The 18437-nt window shown below is 39.4% G+C and overlaps 1 protein-coding gene and 1 long non-coding RNA gene across 3 annotated transcripts; one reads left to right on the forward strand and one right to left on the reverse strand.

Moving 5' to 3' along the window:
* Positions 1-204: 204 nt before the first annotated feature.
* On the reverse strand, positions 205-5836 carry LOC109705826 (serine/threonine-protein kinase BUR1-like). Its single transcript, XM_020226602.1, has 5 exons — positions 5771-5836; positions 1969-2043; positions 1718-1870; positions 1287-1484; positions 205-1037 (listed from the first exon to the last, which is right to left on the reverse strand). Exons 1-5 carry the CDS (start codon positions 5834-5836, stop codon positions 801-803), a joined length of 729 nt encoding a protein of 242 aa, XP_020082191.1. The 3' UTR covers positions 205-800.
* Positions 5837-14201: 8365 nt separating this feature from the next.
* LOC109705824 lies at positions 14202-17347 on the forward strand. 2 transcript variants are annotated; one of them, XR_002214915.1, is made up of 5 exons: positions 14202-15230; positions 15309-15445; positions 15529-15860; positions 16261-16375; positions 17121-17347. It is a non-coding gene; the product is annotated as an uncharacterized LOC109705824 (long non-coding RNA). The 2 variants fall into 2 exon arrangements; XR_002214914.1 differs by having other exon boundaries at positions 15340-15445.
* The last annotated feature ends 1090 nt before the right edge of the window (positions 17348-18437 follow it).

The following is an 18437-nucleotide window of genomic DNA, read 5'->3' on the forward strand; positions in this document are numbered from 1 at the left end:
CCAAAATAGTAAATGTCAGACAATATTCATCCTACAATAACAAACAAAAATTAAAGTTAGTACAAATACTGAATTTGCCAATTTGCACTATATATGTTAGACAGAAGTTAGTTTAATCTTACGATTACCAGCAATATTCATCCTACAATTGTGACTGTCACAGAGGAGATTACCAGCAATTAGCAAGGACCTCACTAATGACGAATAGAATCTTACGAAGAAGCTTTACCTTCCTCGAAGGAATGCAAGAAAGAGCACAAGAGAACAAACAGGACAAAAAATTACTATTGTGTTCAGTATTCACTAACTATCGTTACTATGTTTGGACATCACAAACAGTCTCTGAGGTACTTACCTTCTTTTATTAATATTGGGGGTTTTAATCTCTCCAGGTAATATAATCACTATCTAAAGATACCTTGGTTAAAGTCTAGAGCCAGGCATACCTCACTCCATCACCAGTTCTGACTAGCTAGGTTTTCGAAGCATAAACCCTTCACATTATAATCATGTCATAGAAATCTACTAAAGAGTCTCATGTTTCTTCTACTTTGTCAAAAAGAAGCTCATGTCATGCCCTACATAAACATTTGCAGTCTAACCTATTCAAAAACATATTGATAAGAATCCTTTTTTTTTCTCTCTGTTTGAATAAAGAGGCCCAGTATAAGTTCCTGTTTCTGAATAAAGAAGTTAATAAATACCTATCAAGGAGTGTTGACATTTTGTTGTGCTAACAGATACATTCTGAACAAGCTTATCTTCTCAAGGTCTCTAAGCAAATAATCACAGATCTGAAATTATTTCCCATGGCCTAGCTGGAATTGCAAAAAGATAGTGGATGGTGCTTCAATTAAAAAACACTGGTAAGGGATTATACCAGTATCGATGGTGATCTCTCTGGATCCGTCGTCCGAATTGGAGCTTAATTTTGCCGAAAATAAGCACAAGAAGCAGCAGAGGAAGAAGAGCGCTGTGCCGCGGTTTGGGATTGAGCTTGGATTTGTGAAGAGGACCACCTGTGACAGAGATGTTAACTAGGATACAATCAGAAAAATCTAAATACCTAGCTAAAAATAACAAATCCAGCTACAACACAACCAAGCAAAAATTAAGACATAGAATAAAAATTTTAAGATTCACTAGCTGATCGACAGCACTTTCTCCAGGAAATAGGGGCTAATATTTGGATAAAGAAGAGAAAAATAAGTGTCCTGCACTCAAAAATTTGTACAACAAGACTTGTAGAGGAAGCACACCACAGGCTGAGTAAGACAAGCACTAACCTGACCAAGAAGCAACTCAGCAAGAACACATCCTGCTGACCATATATCAATTGATGTGGTGTATTCAGTTGCACCAAATATGAGTTCAGGTGCACGATAATAGCGAGAGCATATGTATGATATGTTGGCTGCTCCCTTAACTTGATATGGCAATTCAATAGTAAAATCAAAATCACTAGCAACTCTGTCAAAAGGAAGTCAGAAATTCTTATATGCCGCAATAAGACGAGATGGGGACGAGGAAAAAAGAGAAAACTTCATAAACCTAAAGGTAGTAAATAAAATTTGCATAATAGCAGGGACAACTCTTAACAACAAAATTATTGAGCCAATTCCAATCGCTCATAGTTACATAATATATAAGGAATCAGAAGATACTTCACATTTTGCTATTTATTGAACAGAATATAAGTCAAATGCATTCAGAATGCATATAATTTCAACAGTAAAAGAGAAAAGTATGATACAACTATAAGTAGAAGTAGAAGACATAAGATTTTGCAAGCAAATGAATGTAGTAAATATACCAGAATTTTGGCACTTCCAAAATCACACAGCTTCACTTGGTGAGTAAGAGGATCTACCTGCATAGGATTTATATTACAGGGCGAAAATCTGAGCATATCAGCAGCAAAAAGTAGTTTCAGTGGGATTTTTCGTATAATGCTGATAGAGTACAAACCAAGAGATTTTGTGGCTTCACATCTCTATGACAAACTCCAGGGACAGTATGGATATAAGCTAATCCTCGAAATATCTGCATGAAAGTATCAGATCAGCATCAACATGCACATATCGATTGTCCTAAACGGATTTCTTTTCCATTATCAATTTCTTTGAGAAACAGTTGTTGCTCCTTTTCCATATAACAAATAGCCAAATAAGAAGAGGAGATCAAAAAATTTTATGAAATTTTCCAACAGAGGCACAATCAAATAGCCAAAAAATAGATAAAAATACTTAAACTGGCATAAATCCAAACATAATTATTGAAAAAGATAATGGAAAAGAATCTTAATACTGCCACACCCTCGAATTAGGACACGGCAATCAGTAGTGACTTCCACTCGTTGTAGAGAGTTCCCTCTAGGACCAAGTAGTCGCCCGACAAAGTTGTACTGTAAAATAATGTAAGAGATAGAAACTTGGAATTAGATGGGGATCTATACATATATATGCCCCTGCAAAACTACCAAATTGACATACATATCCCTGCAAAATCTGATTTTCATACATTAGTTTGTCTATTTGCATATTAGTTGAATGATGTGAATTTTGGGCAGAGGATGTCAGAAAATGCTTAAATTTATAACCTGTAATCTTGATGAGAATTCTTGTGTGGTATTGCCTAAAATTTGGGTAGCAATCATATGACTTAGATGAACTTGCAATTAGGTACAGTGTGCACTACAATTGTTAGCTATTGGGGATTCTTCTAATTGTCTTTTCCTTGGAAGGATAATAAGAATTCTATGATTTTATCTTGATCCTTTTGTCAAGTTATGGTATATTCACTTAGTTTTCTATGTTTTTATGAAGTGTTCTAGTCTAATCTTTGTACAAGTATCTGGTTTCTTATGTGATAAACCTACACTAGTCCTGAATTTTCACTAATGTGTAGTGTGGATTTTGCATATTCAGGAATAGGATGAAGATTGTAAAAGCCAGAGTACTGAATTTTACATGCCTTCACTACTGAAATTATGAGGTCAGAATCAAGTAAGTTGCCCTAAACACAACTAGGTAATCTTTGAAAGTTGCTACAAATCAGCAAAATAATGCGATCAAAAAGACAAATACATATACTCAGTGAAACTCTTTTACAGTTCATGAATTATGAAGATGAATCAAGGGATTATATCAGGATCTATGGTGATCTCTTTGGATCCATCGTCCGAATTGGAGCTTAATTTTGCCGAAAACAAGCACATGTCAAGCAAGTATTTGACAGACTTAAAGATAGGAATCCGAGCTGAATAGCGAAATCTCACGAAAAAAAAAAAAGACTCCTAACACAAAGATATGCTTGTTGAATACATTTTCTAAGCTTATCTAATGGGCCAAGCAAGTATTCGGCTCTTTGTGGCAATGTGAAATAAGATTTAGCTTGGTTTCAGGTAGTTGTATTAATGTTGAAGCCAATCGAAAGATTGTTTTATATTATGTTGGATGTTTAACTGCAAACCATAGCATTAATTTAGAATACATACTGACTTAATTTGCAAACTGGACAAATCGATTTAAAAATTCACATCAGAGTTTATTTCCAAGATTACTAATAAAGAGAACCTTAGTTACAAGTTCAATTGATTTAGATGACCTTGAGCGTACATGGAACACATAAAACAACAAAACAACCACAACAGTCTGATTCTTAAACTTTATTAGCTCAAAAATTATATGAAATTTTCCAACAGATGCACAATCAAATAGCCAAAAAATAGATAAAAATACTTAAATTGGCATAAATCCAAACATAATTATTGAAAAAGATAACGATCGACGCACCTAAGGAAGCTTTGGAGCAGTGCGATCAAATCCAAGCTACCAAATGGGGAAATCGTAGTTTAACTCGATCGGCTCAACAGATCTATGATTCGGCTACTTCTTGGAATTTCAACATTGACGTAAGAGCAAAATCTCAAATCTGCATCTAATTTCATTCCGTACCTTGGAGGTTGGAGTGAAAATTTAGCGCAGATCTTGCGGAGTAAACGGCGAAAATTAATGTCAATGCTAATAGACGCCGCCATTGCTGCAGTCAAATGAAAGATGAGGGAAAGTACAGTTCATCACTCCGGAAAGGAGGAGTGAAAGAAAATCCTAAGGATTGGGGTAAAAATTTGGAGCCGACTAATATTAATCTACTGCCGACTAATATTAATCTACCATAACAATTTGAACCTATTAATTATTTTCATAAAATTTATTTAAGAATAACAGAAAATCAATACTCGCATTTAAATATTTATTTAAGGCTTATTCTTGAAGACTAAATTACCAATAATTCTAGAAAAAAATTAACAGTTAGAAATTCTATGTTGATCAGAAAGATACAATTCATGGAAAATAAAAATACTAACCTGAAACCCTACCAAGAAGGAAACGTCCAGATCTTGTAACTGCGAGCGTCGGTTACTGGGAATAAAACAATAGGATTATTATTATATTATATAAGAAAGAAAATTTGATCTGAATACAAAACCCTACCGTGCAGGAAACGTCCAGATATTATAAATATGAGCGCCGATTCCTGGGGATAAAACAATAAGATTATTATTATTATTATCATATTATATAAGAAAAAGAAAGATTTAATCTGAATACCTAAATTTCTTATTTCTTACCGTTCAAATTTCGGGATAATAGCAAAAGATGCTGGTTTCGATGCAAGGTATGGATGGATTTTATAGGCAAAGATCGGCCAGGGTAGAGGACAGAATCCATCTGAAATGGTGGTAAATGTTTTAGCACGATCCCGTCGATCCCGTCTGAAACGGAAACAGGGTAGAAGAAGAATCAAGGTCGCGACTGTAACGGACATGAGAAAAACATGAGAATCAATGTCGTGAGGAGGCGGAGCGACTTACGATTTCGAGCGGAGAAGAAGTAAGCGGCGAGAAGAATCACGATCGTGAGGAGGCGGAGCGACTTAGGTTTCGAGCGGAGAAGAAGGAAGCGGTGAGAAGAATGACGATCATGAGGAGGCGGTCGGTTTGAGAAGTTTAGATAGTGAATGGTTCGGTTCGGTTCGGTTCGGTTTAGAGAGAGTCAGTTAATTGGTATTGGTTCGGTTTGAGAAGTTTAGATAGTGAATGGTTCAGTTCGGTTTAGAGAGAGTCAGTTAATTGGTTCGGTTCAGATTTAGAGACAACGGTTCTTCGGTTCAGTTTTAATTGGTTCGGTTTTCATACACAACAAAATACAACAGTTCTTCGGCTCAGTTGGTTCAGATTTAATTGGTTTGGTTCAAGTGCTAATTTAGAGAATTGGTTTGGCTCAAGGTTTTTAGTCTATCTAATATAACCTATAATCTAAAGTCGGTTCAGATTTAATTGGTTTGGTTCAAGTGCTAATTTAGAGAATTGGTTTGGCTCAAGGTTTTTAGTCTATCTAATAACCTATAATCTAAGAATGAAGGGTTTCTTGCCACGTGGCAAGAAACATTGTGAATTCATTAGTTTTTATAGATGGGTATTAAGGTGAAAATTTTTCTAGGACTGAGAGGGTCCAACTTTTTCAGACCCATTAATTAAAAAATAAAATTCATTTTAAAGGATTTACAAAAATAGAAACTAAAATTGTTATTAGTTATAGATTAAATTACAGAAAACCTCCCTGTCAATACCTGCTTTTTCACTTTCCCCTCTAGTCATTTAAAAACCTACACTTTGCCCCCTTAAAAAATGAGAAATATTCACAGGGGGTACACCATGATAAAATGACCAAAATGCCCCTCACCATCTTCGTCTTCTTCCCCCAACCTCGCTCAGCCGTCGCCCCTCCTTTTCTGTTCTTCGTGCCTCGCTCAACCGCAGCTCCGACTCCATTTTCCTCTACATGCTCCCCCGCTCTTCCTGCACTCGCGTTGTAACACACTGGACCTTTGCAAATTGCGAGGTTCGAGTGATTGGCCGTGTTCTGAGCCTTTCCAGATTTTCTGGTGGGTCGTTGACTGTGTTCCGACCTATGGCACGTGTCCCAAGATTTGCGGTACAAAGCCTTGCACCAAAACCCGAAAAAAGGGGATTTAGCTGACTCTCGGATTGAGTTCTGGCAGGCTTGTACCGGTACAAGGCTGTGCTTATACCGGTACAAGGATTGATGGTTGTACCGGTACAGCCATCGGAGCTTGTACCGGTACAGAGCCGCAGAGCCCAGCAACCCGAGCCTCAGGTTTGGATTTCGTGGACCTTGTACCGGTACAAGGGCCCGTGTACCGGTACAAGGCGGCAAATTTCGCACAGTTCGAAACTGCAGGGGTGTTTTTGCTTTTGTAGCACTTCTATATTGCCACCCACGACCCTAGGGCTGCTCTTTGAGCTTGCCACTGCAGGGAGAAGGTAAAGGGAGCTCCTCCATGCTTCTCTTTGATTTTGATCTCATTTTTGGCTTGGGATTAAAGGTTTAACCTCTCTTTTTCCCTCTTGGTGCATTTTCCCTCCATGGATGAAGCTTGGAGCTTGGGTTTATGCTTGGTTGAGGGTTGATCCTTGAAGTTTGAGGACTTTGAGCTTGGTTTGAAGCTTCCTAGAGGTAAGTGACTAGATCTTTTCCTCTAGATTTGAATTTTGGAGGTTTCTTTGAGATGAAACCCTAGATTTGATACTTAGGGCTTATATTTGGGCATTTTTGATCTAGGGCTTTTGGACCTAAATTAGTTGGTTTAGAACCTTCCTTGGGCTTGGATTGGAAGGGATTTAGCTCTCTTTTGGAGCTTGAGAGAGATTTTCCACTCATTGGGTGAGTTTTAGCCCTTTTGCTAAATTTGTTAAAGTTTGATCTTATAGTTGATCGTAATGCCCGTGTATCTTGTCGCTCAATACTTTTAGGGTATTTTGAGACTCGGGGACAACTTTGTTCGGCGAATCGAGACCCTACGCGACGGTTCGGTGGGTTTGACCTAGCCTACATATGAGAAATTCTCATATATGGTTATATATGTTCCGTAAATTGAAAAAGCATGCATGTTCATACTAAATGTATTTATTATGATTTTTAGAATGCTTAAAATGCATATGTTATATATGATGAAATTTTGGACCTCTATGTAGTAGAGAGTTGCTTGGGAGATCTTTGGTTGCATTTAGCATTCTTTATGAGACTTGGTTTCATGCTTCTATAGTATAAATGAGTTCGGATTCATGCATTTAAACTTGAGTTTACTTGTGACATGAAAGATGACAAGATTGCCATTTAGAAGGTATGTGAACTAGAGAGCTAATGTCATCAAGCGGCATTGAGCTCGGGACATGTGAGAACCTAGTGGATAGGGCCATTGAGGGATTTGGAATACATGTTGAACATCAAATTGCCTAAGTGTCATCAAGGGGCACTAGGCGTAGCAAATGTTGAAACTTCACATTGTGACTTAAACTAGATCTTCGGGATGCTAGTGACTATACCATGTTAGAGACATGAGGATTGGATACTTGAGACTTGGACTATGCTTGCTTGCCATTTGTGCTCATTCGCACATGCTTGTGAGGGTCGCTCCCTACAAGCCGGCACTCCGGAGTTAGCCTACGCGACTTATGTTCGCTCGTGCGGTATTGAGAAGCCTACGGGGTCGAGTGGGACAGACACATTCCAAGAGTAGGGATGTTGGGCTACCACAGGCACTTAGGCGGCACAAGCTGGACTACCTTTGGTAGGTCCTTAATTGGAAATGGAAATCGGCACGGTGTTGAGAATGGTTAATCACTACTTGATAGGTTTAGTAGTTGAATTACATTTATATGCTTTTAGCTTAGTGTTGAGACATGTAGTATACTTGATAGTCTCCTTTTACATTGAAGCATACTTGGTTGCCATAACAGAACTTATGCATCATGTATTGATAAAGGTTAATGACACTTAGCTATTGCCATTGGACATACTATTATGATATCGTAGATGTACATCACCATGACATCGTTTATACTTGAGTTTAATAATTTAGCATTTTAATTATGCCTTTATATCGCAGTCATTATTGCTATTATTATCGTACTTACCCTTTCCTTTTGGGGCCTAGTGGTGCATTGAGCTGAGGTCAGTAATTGCCCACTGGGAACTATAAATTATAGTTCTCACGCCCTCTTTTTCTCGATGTTTTTCAGAGCCTTCCACGCAGGGTGAGGCCAGGGATCGCGGGAAGGGAGTTGCTTCGAGCTAGCTTCCTTCGAGGACGAGTTGCTAGGTGGTCTACCTCTCGATTTATATTTCTTTTTGGCGAGAGGTTGAGAGTTTTACCAGTGTACTAGAGACCACCACTTTTGTACTTTTGAGACAGATATTGTACTTCTTATGACTCCTTTTTTTGTCTAGCTTTACTTCTTTACTTTGGTGTAGATGTTAGAACTATACTCGCTCTGATATCATTAGTTGCTAGTTATTTCACTTCTTCTATTTGTTCTACTACTTTCGCTTTTATTGTAGACTCCTTATATGTGTAGACATATGGCGGGTCTGGGCAAGCTACCGGGAGGGCCTCCGCCGGTCCCGGGGCGTGACACGCGTTGCCCCTCCATTTCGGCGACGATAGGGAGGAGATCGAAGTGGGCATGGATGGAGAGGCGTGCGAGGGCGAGGGCGAGACGGCGAAGGAGCATGAGAGCATGTGTGTGGACACGAATGGAGGGATGGGCGAGGGCGAGGCGGCGGAGGAGGGCAAGGCGGCGGTGTAGGGCGAGGCGGCGGTGTAGGGCGGCGAGGAAAGAGGCGGTAGAGAGGAGAGGGTATTTTGGGTATTAAAAAATATATAATAATAGGATATAAACGTGTCTGCCGCGAACGAACCGGCCCCGCCGTAGATGTTTCTAGGGCGAGTGGTCATTTATGGTAGAGATAAAATTTGTTTGAATTTTATTTTGAAATCAGAATTATAGGTTCATGGCTTCCAACAGACTCAAGAATCTGTTGTTAATTACTCCACACTTTCGGTGTAAAGGAACCCTCAATTAAGAGATCAAATATAAATACTGATAATAAAGGAGACCAAACAGGCAAATAAAATTTTATTAATATGATTTGCCGTGTACATGGCTTAAGCAGGGGCATACCCCCACTGTACATAAATTGAATTCTAAGTATATGTATTAGGATTCAGTTGGATTTGAGATTGACTAGGTCCTAAGTATATGTGTTAAAACCTAGTCAATATTAGACTCTATGTATTAGAGTCTAATTGGCTCTAAGTATATGTCTTAGAGTCCGATTATATTCACCTTAGTTGTATGTTCCAAGGTGGAGATGTGACCAGACCTTAAGTATATGAATTGAGGTGGGTCGAATTAGCCGAAAGTAGATAGTGGCTAATTCCTGAGTATATGTATCAGGATTAACCGAGTTTAATATATTTTCGCTCTAGTTATATGTGCTAGAATGAAGATCTGACTAAGCCCTAAGTATATGTATTAGGGGTAGTCAGATTTGATTTGTATGAGCTCCAAGTATATGTATTAGAGCTCGATCGGGTATGGATTTCACTCTAGGTATATGTGCTAGAGCAAAAGGCTGACTAGACCCTAAGTATATGGGTTAGGACTAGTCGAGCACGGTTTGACTTCCACTCTAGGTATATGTGCTAGAGCAAAAGGTTGACTAGACTTTAAGGATATGTATTAGGGTTAGTCGGATGAACTCTAAGTATATGTATTAGAGTCCGAATGAATTTGATATCATTTGCCTGAGTTCTAAGTGTGTAATTTAGAACTCTGTCGATTTGGAGATGTTTTGGATTGGGTTTAGTTTGATTGTTTAGTTTAACGACTTTACGGTCGTTTGAATTTGAGTTTAGTTTAATGACTTTGCGGTCGTTTGAATTTGGGTTTAATTTAGCGACTTTACGGTCGTTTGGATTTGGGTTTAGTTTAACGACGTTTCGGTCGTTGGGTTTAGTTTAACGACGTTTTGGTCGTTTGAATTTGGGTTTATTTTAACGACGTTTCGGTCGTTTGAATTTGGGTTTAGTTTAGCGACATTTCGGTCGTTTGAATTTGGGTTTAGTTTAGCGACTGTTCGATCGTTTGAAATTGAGATGTTCATGAAACTGATTCATGAAATTAATTCATGCTAGGAGCCCGTTTGTAAAGTCCATTGAATTGATGAAATTAATTCATGATAGGGGCCATTTGGAGAGCCCATTGAATTAATTTATGATAAGGAGCCATTTGGAGGGCCCATTAATTCATGAAATTAATCTATGACAAGGACGGCCCATGAAATTAATTCATAGAATTAATCCGTGATAAAGGGCCTATTTGGCAAACCCATGAAATTAATTTGTCGAATTAATTCATGATAGGGGGCCTTTGGAAAGCCCAGGAAATTGATTCATAGAATTAATTCATAATAAAGGGCCCATTTGGAAAGCTCATGAATTCGGTTTGGGTTGGAGGTATTTGGATGACATAGGTTTGGTAAATTTGGTTGGATTTTACTTATGGACTTTGGATCTTAGATCTTTGGGTTTTGGGTTTTGGATCTTATTTGTGGACTTTGGATTTTGGATCTTTGTTTGTGGATTTTGTATTTTTGGGATTTTGTTTGTGGACTTTGGGTTTTGGATCTTCGTGGATTTTGGATTTTGGGATTTTGTTTGTGGGCTTTGGGTTAAGAAATTCATTCACATGAATTTTTATTGGTTTTGGACCCAAATCTGAATGTGGGTTGAGCTAGGCTGCGGGCTTTACATGTTCTGGGCCCGAATCTGTATGTGGGCTAGACTTTTATTGATTTTGAATTTAAATCTGTACGTGGGCTGGATTTCGGGCTCTACATGTTTTGGGCTTTGGACCCGAATTTGTATGTGGACTGAGATTAGTCTTGGCCTTCACATGCTCTGGGCTTTGGATCCGAATTTGCATATGGGCTCTGCATTTTTTTTTTTTTGATTGCTTATGAAATTGGGCCCATAATAGATTGGACCATTTTCAAAATAAAACAAATCCAATTCTTCAAATTCTGTTCTTTTGTTTTTTTTTTTTCTTTTCTTTTTTTTTGACAGAGAGAAATAAAAAACTCTTCTTCTTTTTTTTCTTTTATTTTCTTTTTATTTTCTTTTTTTTTGTTGATTCTTTTTTCTTTCTTTTTTTTTTATTGCCGAGAGAGAGAGAGAGAGTTGGGGACCAACTCCCTCTTTTTTTCTTTTTTCTTTTTTGTTCTTCTTTTCCTTTTTCCCATTTTTTTTCTTTTTTTTGTTGGCTGCCAGAGAGAGAGAGTTGGGTTTGAGTTGGAGACCCGACTCCATCTCTCTCTCTCTCTCTGTACGGAACCGAGAAAGAGAGAGAGAGGGAAGGATGTCCTTTTTTTTATTATTATTTTTTGTTTCTTTTTGCCCTTTTTTATATATTTTTTTGTCCAAATATACGAGATTAATTCACGTCGAGCTTGTTATGAAAATGACGGTGCTTATCGTGAAGATGGCAATATGAAGATGGCGAACAACGACAGTATTCGACCATTTTTTATTATCATTTTTATCACGTTTTGTTCAAGTGCGCGGGGTTTAATCGTGTCGAGCCTATCATGAAGATGGCCGCTCGATTAATCCTTTCGACCTTATCGAGCCTATCACGAAGATGGCCGCATGGTTTATGTAGTAAACTAAATGGGCTTGATCGTGTTGAGCCTATCACGAAGATGGCCGCTCTGTCAACCGTTTTGACCATGTCGAGCCTTTCGCGAAGATGGCTGCACGATTTTCGTAACAAAATATACGGTGCTCGATTAATAATTTCGACCATGTCGAGCCTATCGCGAAGATGGTCGCACGGTTTAGAGATTAACCATGCATACGTACGGCGGAAGCGACGATTTGATGTCAGATTTGATCGGTTCAAAACCTATCACGAAGATGGTCGGATTAATCAAACCAACAAAAATCGCGCTTACACTTTTCGTATGCATGCACATCTCTTGTTATCGTAGAAGTCATCGTGGTTGTCGTTGTCGCCGGAGTCCTTTTTGTATGGTAAGGACGAAAAGCGGAGGGGTGCACATGGCACCCCTCCTCTGCCAGCATGCCCAACAAGGGCCCTCCTTGGTGCTGTACACGAGAGAGAGAGAGAGAGAGAGAGAGAGAGAGAGAGAGAGAAAAACTTTTTTTTTTTTTCTCACCTTTTTTTCTTCTTTTCTTTCTTCCTGTTCTTTTTTTTCTCTTTTTTTTTTCTTCTTCTTCGGATCTCTCTCCTTTCTTGCTTCTGTTCAAAAAATCTCTCTCTCACCCCCCTTTCGAAATTTGGATCTTATTTTATATAGGATTCAAAGATAATTCCCATTTGGGAATAATTTTAAAAAATCAGTTTATTGAGGAAACAAACCTCAATCAACTAATTATACCTCTTTTGTTTTATTTTTGAATACTTTCCTCCTTTTTTCTTTTGAATCTTTCCTTTTCCTATTTCCTTCCTTCTATATTTTCAATTTGAATTTTGAACCCTTTTTTTTTAGCTCAAACAAAGTGCCCCCCACCTTTTGCTATGAGTGTTTTTTGCGAGCAAAAAAAAGGTGAAAGTTTTTTTTTTTTTTTTTTTTTTTTTTTTTTTTTGTTAGGGGAAGAAAGTCAGTTTGCCGATATCTGTTTGCACATTCAACCTCGCGTGCTGATCCAGTATTTTTTTATTGGCGTGAAAGATAAAGAATTTTGTTGAGTTTGTTTGACCTCCAGAAGCAATTCTGTATATCGAGATTGCTGTGCATGACCGACCCAAAGGGTGAGTTAGCATTCCATCGCTAGTAGGAGGAACAAAGAATATTGTTGAGTTTATTTGGCCTCCAGAAGCAACTCGGTATATCGAGATTGCTGCGCATAACCGACCCCAAAGGGTGAGTTAGCATTCCATCGTCGGGAGGAGAAACAAAGAATATTGTTGAGTTTATTTGGCCTCCGGAAGCAATTCGGTATATCGAGATTGTTGCGCATAACCGACCCCAAAGGGTGAGTTAGCATTCCATCGTCGGCAGGGAAAACAAAGAATATTGTTGAGTTTATTTGGCCTCCGGTGTCACGCCCTGCCCCGAAACCACTACCAATTTGGCATGATTCGGGCGCGGCGAGCGGACCACCGATTGGACAGCACCTCCCCTATCCGCCTAAGGCTCACAACAAGAATGTGTACAAGAATTTTTCAGAAATTTAAATTCTAAACATACACATCCAATGGGGCACGAATGGTGCCAGCAACTACAAGAGCAAGTAATCCATAGGAATAACATGTGAAATAAAGAGAGTACTTTGCTAACTATTACAATAGTTCATCCAAAATACATAGCTCTCCAAATCCTCACCTACAATGAATCTCTCTCAATACATAGGTGTACTAATGCAAAAAGAAAAGCTACTATACTACCACGGTCTCACTGGTCGGGCGCGATGCCCTTGCCGCGGTCCTCTCTCAACAGCCCTGTACCTACCACTGGAAATAGAGTGGGGTGAGAACTATCTTCCATAGTTCCCAGTGGGCTCGGCCGCCGACTCTGCCGATCTCCCCACTAGGTCCAAGTGGGCACAAACAACAACAGATAGATAGATAGATAGATATCTAAAAGCTGTAAATGCGATAGTAGGAAAACTATGCTACTATACCCATAATCATGTATAATGAATGCATGCATCATATAACAAAGGTTTACTATCATGCTAACAAATTCGATCCATGTTCGAATGATAATGTTCAACGGCATTGTTTACTGTTCTTTTACCCAATCTGTGGCGATGCCCTTGGGCTCGCCAATAACTCACCTTTCAATCCCAAAGTGGGGAGGGAGCTCCAAGTGCACCCAAGCCCGGGACCGTCTGCGGACCTCCATGTGGTCCGGACCTCCAAGTGGTCCGGACCTCCAAGTGGTCCTAGTCGTGCGACACTCCGGAGTACTCGACGACAATCCCCTGCATGTGGGAATATGGATGGCTATACCACCCCAAAAGCAGACTGTGAGTTAGATCTATCCTCTCCAAGTGAGGATACCCTACAATTAGGGTCAACAACCCAATCAAATCCTCTCCGAGTGAGGATGCACTACAACTAGGGTCAACAACCCAATCAACTCACCGACAACCTCTCCATGTGAGGGTACTTAGGTTTACTAAGTTCTTTATCCATAAGGCACTTTCTAAGGGATCCATCTATCCCTAGGTTCTCAAACCTCTAGTGTCATTTACACTACATTAATGCCACTTGTTATTCTTTAACATTTGGATGCCACTTGTAATAGACTGAAAATTGCTTATAAGCTAATTGTGATTAAAGTAATCACAATAATGCTAAAATGGAAATTAAGCATTTCTAAACTTAATTAGTAGCTTGAGAACATCCATTGATAGGTTTTGGATGTGTGAGAATAAGCTCGAAGGGAATTGAAGCAACAGAAGAACTCCAATTGCCATTTGAGTCGAAAATTGAAATTTCTAGTCAATTGGTCAAAATGGCCACATTGATGCAAAGTTTGAAACTAATTGCTTCCAAACTACCTTGATGTCTTGGAAAGCTTCTTTGGCATGATTTGGATGTGCTCGAATGAGATCCAAATGAATTATATGAGAGGAACAAGAGATATGAACACCCGATGTCCAAATGCTGAAATTTTTAGTTAAATTGATCAAAAGTGATCAAATTGATGCAAATTTGAGAATTAAAAGTTACCAAATTAATTTGGTAGCTTGGGAAGTTCATTTGGAATGTTTTTGAAGCGTTGGAATGAAAAAGGAATGAGAAAAATCAAAGGAAAAGAGAATCGAAGCAGCTGCTGTTCCTGCTGCTGCTGCTGCTACTGGTGCACTGTGTACCGGTACAGCAAGTAGCCTGTACCGGTACAGCAGTTGCGGGCAGCACTTGTCCACTGATGCAATTTCATGGAATTTGAAGGGCTAAGCTGCAATTGATCACCCTTATCTCTTCACCTGAGTGGAATACACTTGTCCAAGCTCCAGAAATCCTATTTCCTTTTATACTTATCATTTCTTTCTTCCTCTCTTCTCTCTAGACAAAGAAAGGGCTTGAGACGTTAGAGTTGGCAGCTTAGGGAGTTGAGTGGCTGAGCAAGTAATCAGCAGGGAATAGAATTTGGAGCAGGGAAATTTCGATTTCTGCTGTTCGAGCATAGAGGGCAGCTAGGGAGAAGTGTTCTTGCTGCTGGAGCTGAAGCTAACCTTGGAAAAGCTTCAAGCTAAGGAGAATTGGTGGAGTTCAGCCGAAAAGAGGAAGTTGAGCTGAGAACCACTTGGTATAACACCTAATTAAGGTGAGTTTAATGTAGTCTTTGATTACAATTAAGTTACTTACCTTCAAGAAGGGCTGATGAATACTTCTCTGCTGCCAGAATCTGAAATCTAAGGCATTCATTGCTGCAGGAGTCACAAAAGAGAGTTAGATGCTGAAGTTCCTGCTGTGATGCTGCTGAAATTCAGGATTGAGCCACTTGATGCAGTGAACTAGTAAATTCAGCAGCAAACTAAGGTAAGCTCATTCCATATTGGTTTATAGTCCAATTAGTTGCCTTAGAATGGGTCAAACTAAGAGTTTATGTGCTGAAAATTCAGAATTGAGCTGAAAAGAAAGCTTCGGAGAGACCTTTTGATTATTGGAGCTTGCTCGAACCAGGGATCAGCTGAGAAGGCTTGGGATTTGAAGTAAGAACTTGACTCCTTCGCTGGCTCGAGCTGAGAGAAGCTACCTGGCAAGGAGTTCATGCTATGGTTGCTGCTGCAAGGATGAAATGGATCAACTAAAAGCTTCGCTGCAGGAATTTCAGCTTTGGAGCTGAACTAAGAAGTATTGGAGCTAACCTATATACCTTCATGTTGCTGCTGCTGCCGAAATGAAGAGAGGACCAATTGATGCATGGAGCAAGTCAACTTAGCATCAAATTACAGTAAGTCCATTTCAGATTGGATTGTAGTTGAGTTAGTCATTTTAGAATAGATCAAATTAAAAGTTGAAATGCGGAAAATTCAGCATAAGCTAGAATTCAGCATGATGCTGAAGTTCGAATGAAGCTTGAACCTTAATTCCTGATTTCATGTAATGCTGATTGCTGATGAGAATAGCTTAAGAGACCCCTCAAATGGTGAACATGCAACAGAAATTTCAGCTTAATGCTGAAATCAGCCTTGAGCTAATGTGAATGATGACTATATGTATATTCATACATGGATACTTGGAACTTAAAGGCTAAATTGTAAATTATGGGCAATGACTCTAATTTAACCTCTTTTGATTCCTTACAAATGAAAAACAAACATGCTCAAGCGTCTAAATTAACTTTTCGACAGGTCGGTGACGCGCTAATTACGATAGAAGCCATTTTGGCTCTATTTGCTTCTAGTCGTGAGATACCCTCGTGGATTCACTTTGAGACGTGAGATCTGATTTGCGACACCACTACAGGTGGGTGGTGCTATCCGAAGTCTTTGAATCACCTTTTATGTCTATTGTAAGTCATTGAGCATATTTACATTGTATTCACGCATTATAGGGTTTTAATATTATGTAGTGATATTGATTATGCAAATTCTTATTGAAAATGAGAACATGTGAACATAGAATGCGGACATAGAACCCTATGAATGCATGGACTATAACAATAGTGAACTTGGTGACATTCTAACTAGAGGTTTGGTTAGCATCAAGAAATGAATTTGTGCAACTAGCATAAAGAACTAGTTAGAGTAAAGTGTGACAGTGTTTGTCAGTTGAATCCTCTAAAGGGGGAATCAGATCATACTCACATTTGTTTGGTTCAAGTGAGGTCGCTCCTCCTTGAACGATGAGCTCCGGAGTAGTCATCTTTACTGGACCAGGAGGTTGCGTCTCCCCCAGTTGACAGTCCCGTCGGGTGCAGGTTGCGTCTCCCCGATAGTTGGGATAGTGTCAGTGAGTGATTGTTAACCAAATGGGTTAACCAATGAATTGGGTAAATTCAGTAAAAAGCATGCATGCATATTTACAGTTTTCCTATATTGCTTTCTTCAGCTTTGTACAGGCATTGTAGTAGTTACATTTACATTTGGTTACTATCTGTTTACCTTTCTTGCCTACATATGCCTGAATAGACCTAGTGGGTGAGTCGGCGAGGTCGGCGGCCGAACCCACTGGGAACTTTCTTGTAGTTCTCACACCACTAACCATACAGGTTCCAGTGCGAGCGTTGTAGCCATGGATCGCGGCAAGGGCCCCGCAGCTTAGCTAGCGGACACCAGAGTTCTAGTAGTTTACCATTTTGGCTTCATGTAGCATCTAGTTGATGTATAGAAACATGTAAATGAATGTATTATAAAACATGTATATAACTAAATGCTTTCATGTTCAGTTATGTAAATTCAGTTGGAAAGTTTTAAATTACAGTGAATTTCATGTTTAGCTAGCTTTACTATCACTTGTGATTGTTGCTTGCCTTCGTGCAAGCCATGTATACTGAAATGTTATCCTGGGAATTGTTTATTTCTTTATACATATACTCGTTGTTGTTGAGCCTTGGGCGAACAGAGGAGGTGCTGTTCGTTCGGCGTCTGTGTACGGACCCGGATCGACCAAATTGGCGATAGCGGGACGTGACACCACTCGTTTGTTCTTTAACATTAAATACTACTTTCTATGTCACTAACCCCCATCGGGTTCATCTCTTTTCTTTCGCATCATAGGATCCACGTTCCGACCCAATCCTTACCTATCTAAGTCACCAAGCGTTCCAAGTACACTAGGTTATCATTTAGAAAGCATAAGGAAGGGAGCTACTATGCAATCCTACAATGCAACATGTAAGAGATGGGATTAAATGCAATCTAAGACATAGAAAGGAGTTCGAAAGTTTCGGATGGCACCCCTCACCTTTTATTGACGTAGAGGCTTTAGAAACGCTCCTCGGCAAACCTTACGACGAGGTCTCGGCCTTCTTGGTCCAAGACAAGGCTAAATCGACCGTATTTCGTCGATAGCTCCTAATCTACTAGTCGAATCGTGAAATCGACTTCGCCCCCGCGTTCGAGCACCTATCAATTAGGTTTACAAGGCCTCAAATGAGATCAATCTCATACTTTACCAAAAACCCTATTTTGGATGCCCTAGGGTTCCCATCTTGTCATTTGCAATTTGGAACCCTAACTCTAGCTTTGATCCACCAACAATGGTGCTAGGGGTCCATTTGACCCCATTTTCAAAGCTCAAAACCCAAAAACCCTAAGTTCTACAAGCTAGGATTTGTAACTTACCTCTTGAGCTACACCAATGGAGATGAGAGAAAGAGAGGAAGATGCTCAAAGCCTTCTCCTTGATCTCCTTCTTCTTCTCTTCCTTCTTCTCCTTCTTCCTTTCCCTTTTCTTCTTCTCCTCCTTCTCTTCTTTCTTTTCTTTCTAGAGAAAGAGAGAGCAAGAGAGTGTGTGTAACACACTGGACCTTTGCAAATTGCGAGGTTCGAGTGTTTGATTTGTGTGTCGAGCTTTTCCAGACTTT

This window comes from Ananas comosus, unplaced genomic scaffold, assembly GCF_001540865.1.
Source record: "Ananas comosus cultivar F153 unplaced genomic scaffold, ASM154086v1, whole genome shotgun sequence".
Lineage (NCBI taxonomy): Eukaryota > Viridiplantae > Streptophyta > Magnoliopsida > Poales > Bromeliaceae > Ananas > Ananas comosus.

What these genes read in the sequence shown, in the direction of transcription:
- LOC109705826 (XM_020226602.1), bottom strand. Translation starts at nt 5,836, where the DNA reads ATGGAGTCGGAGCTGCGGTTGAGCGAGGCACGAAGAACAGAAAAGGAG. An exon ending in AGGGGCGACGGCTGAGCGAG is followed by an intron (nt 2,044 to 5,770) that starts GTTGGGGGAAGA and finishes ACTTTCATGCAG; the next exon opens with ATATTTCGAGGATTAGCTTA. An exon ending in TTTTACTGTTGAAATTATAT is followed by an intron (nt 1,485 to 1,717) that starts GCATTCTGAATG and finishes AAGAATTTCTGA; the next exon opens with CTTCCTTTTGACAGAGTTGC.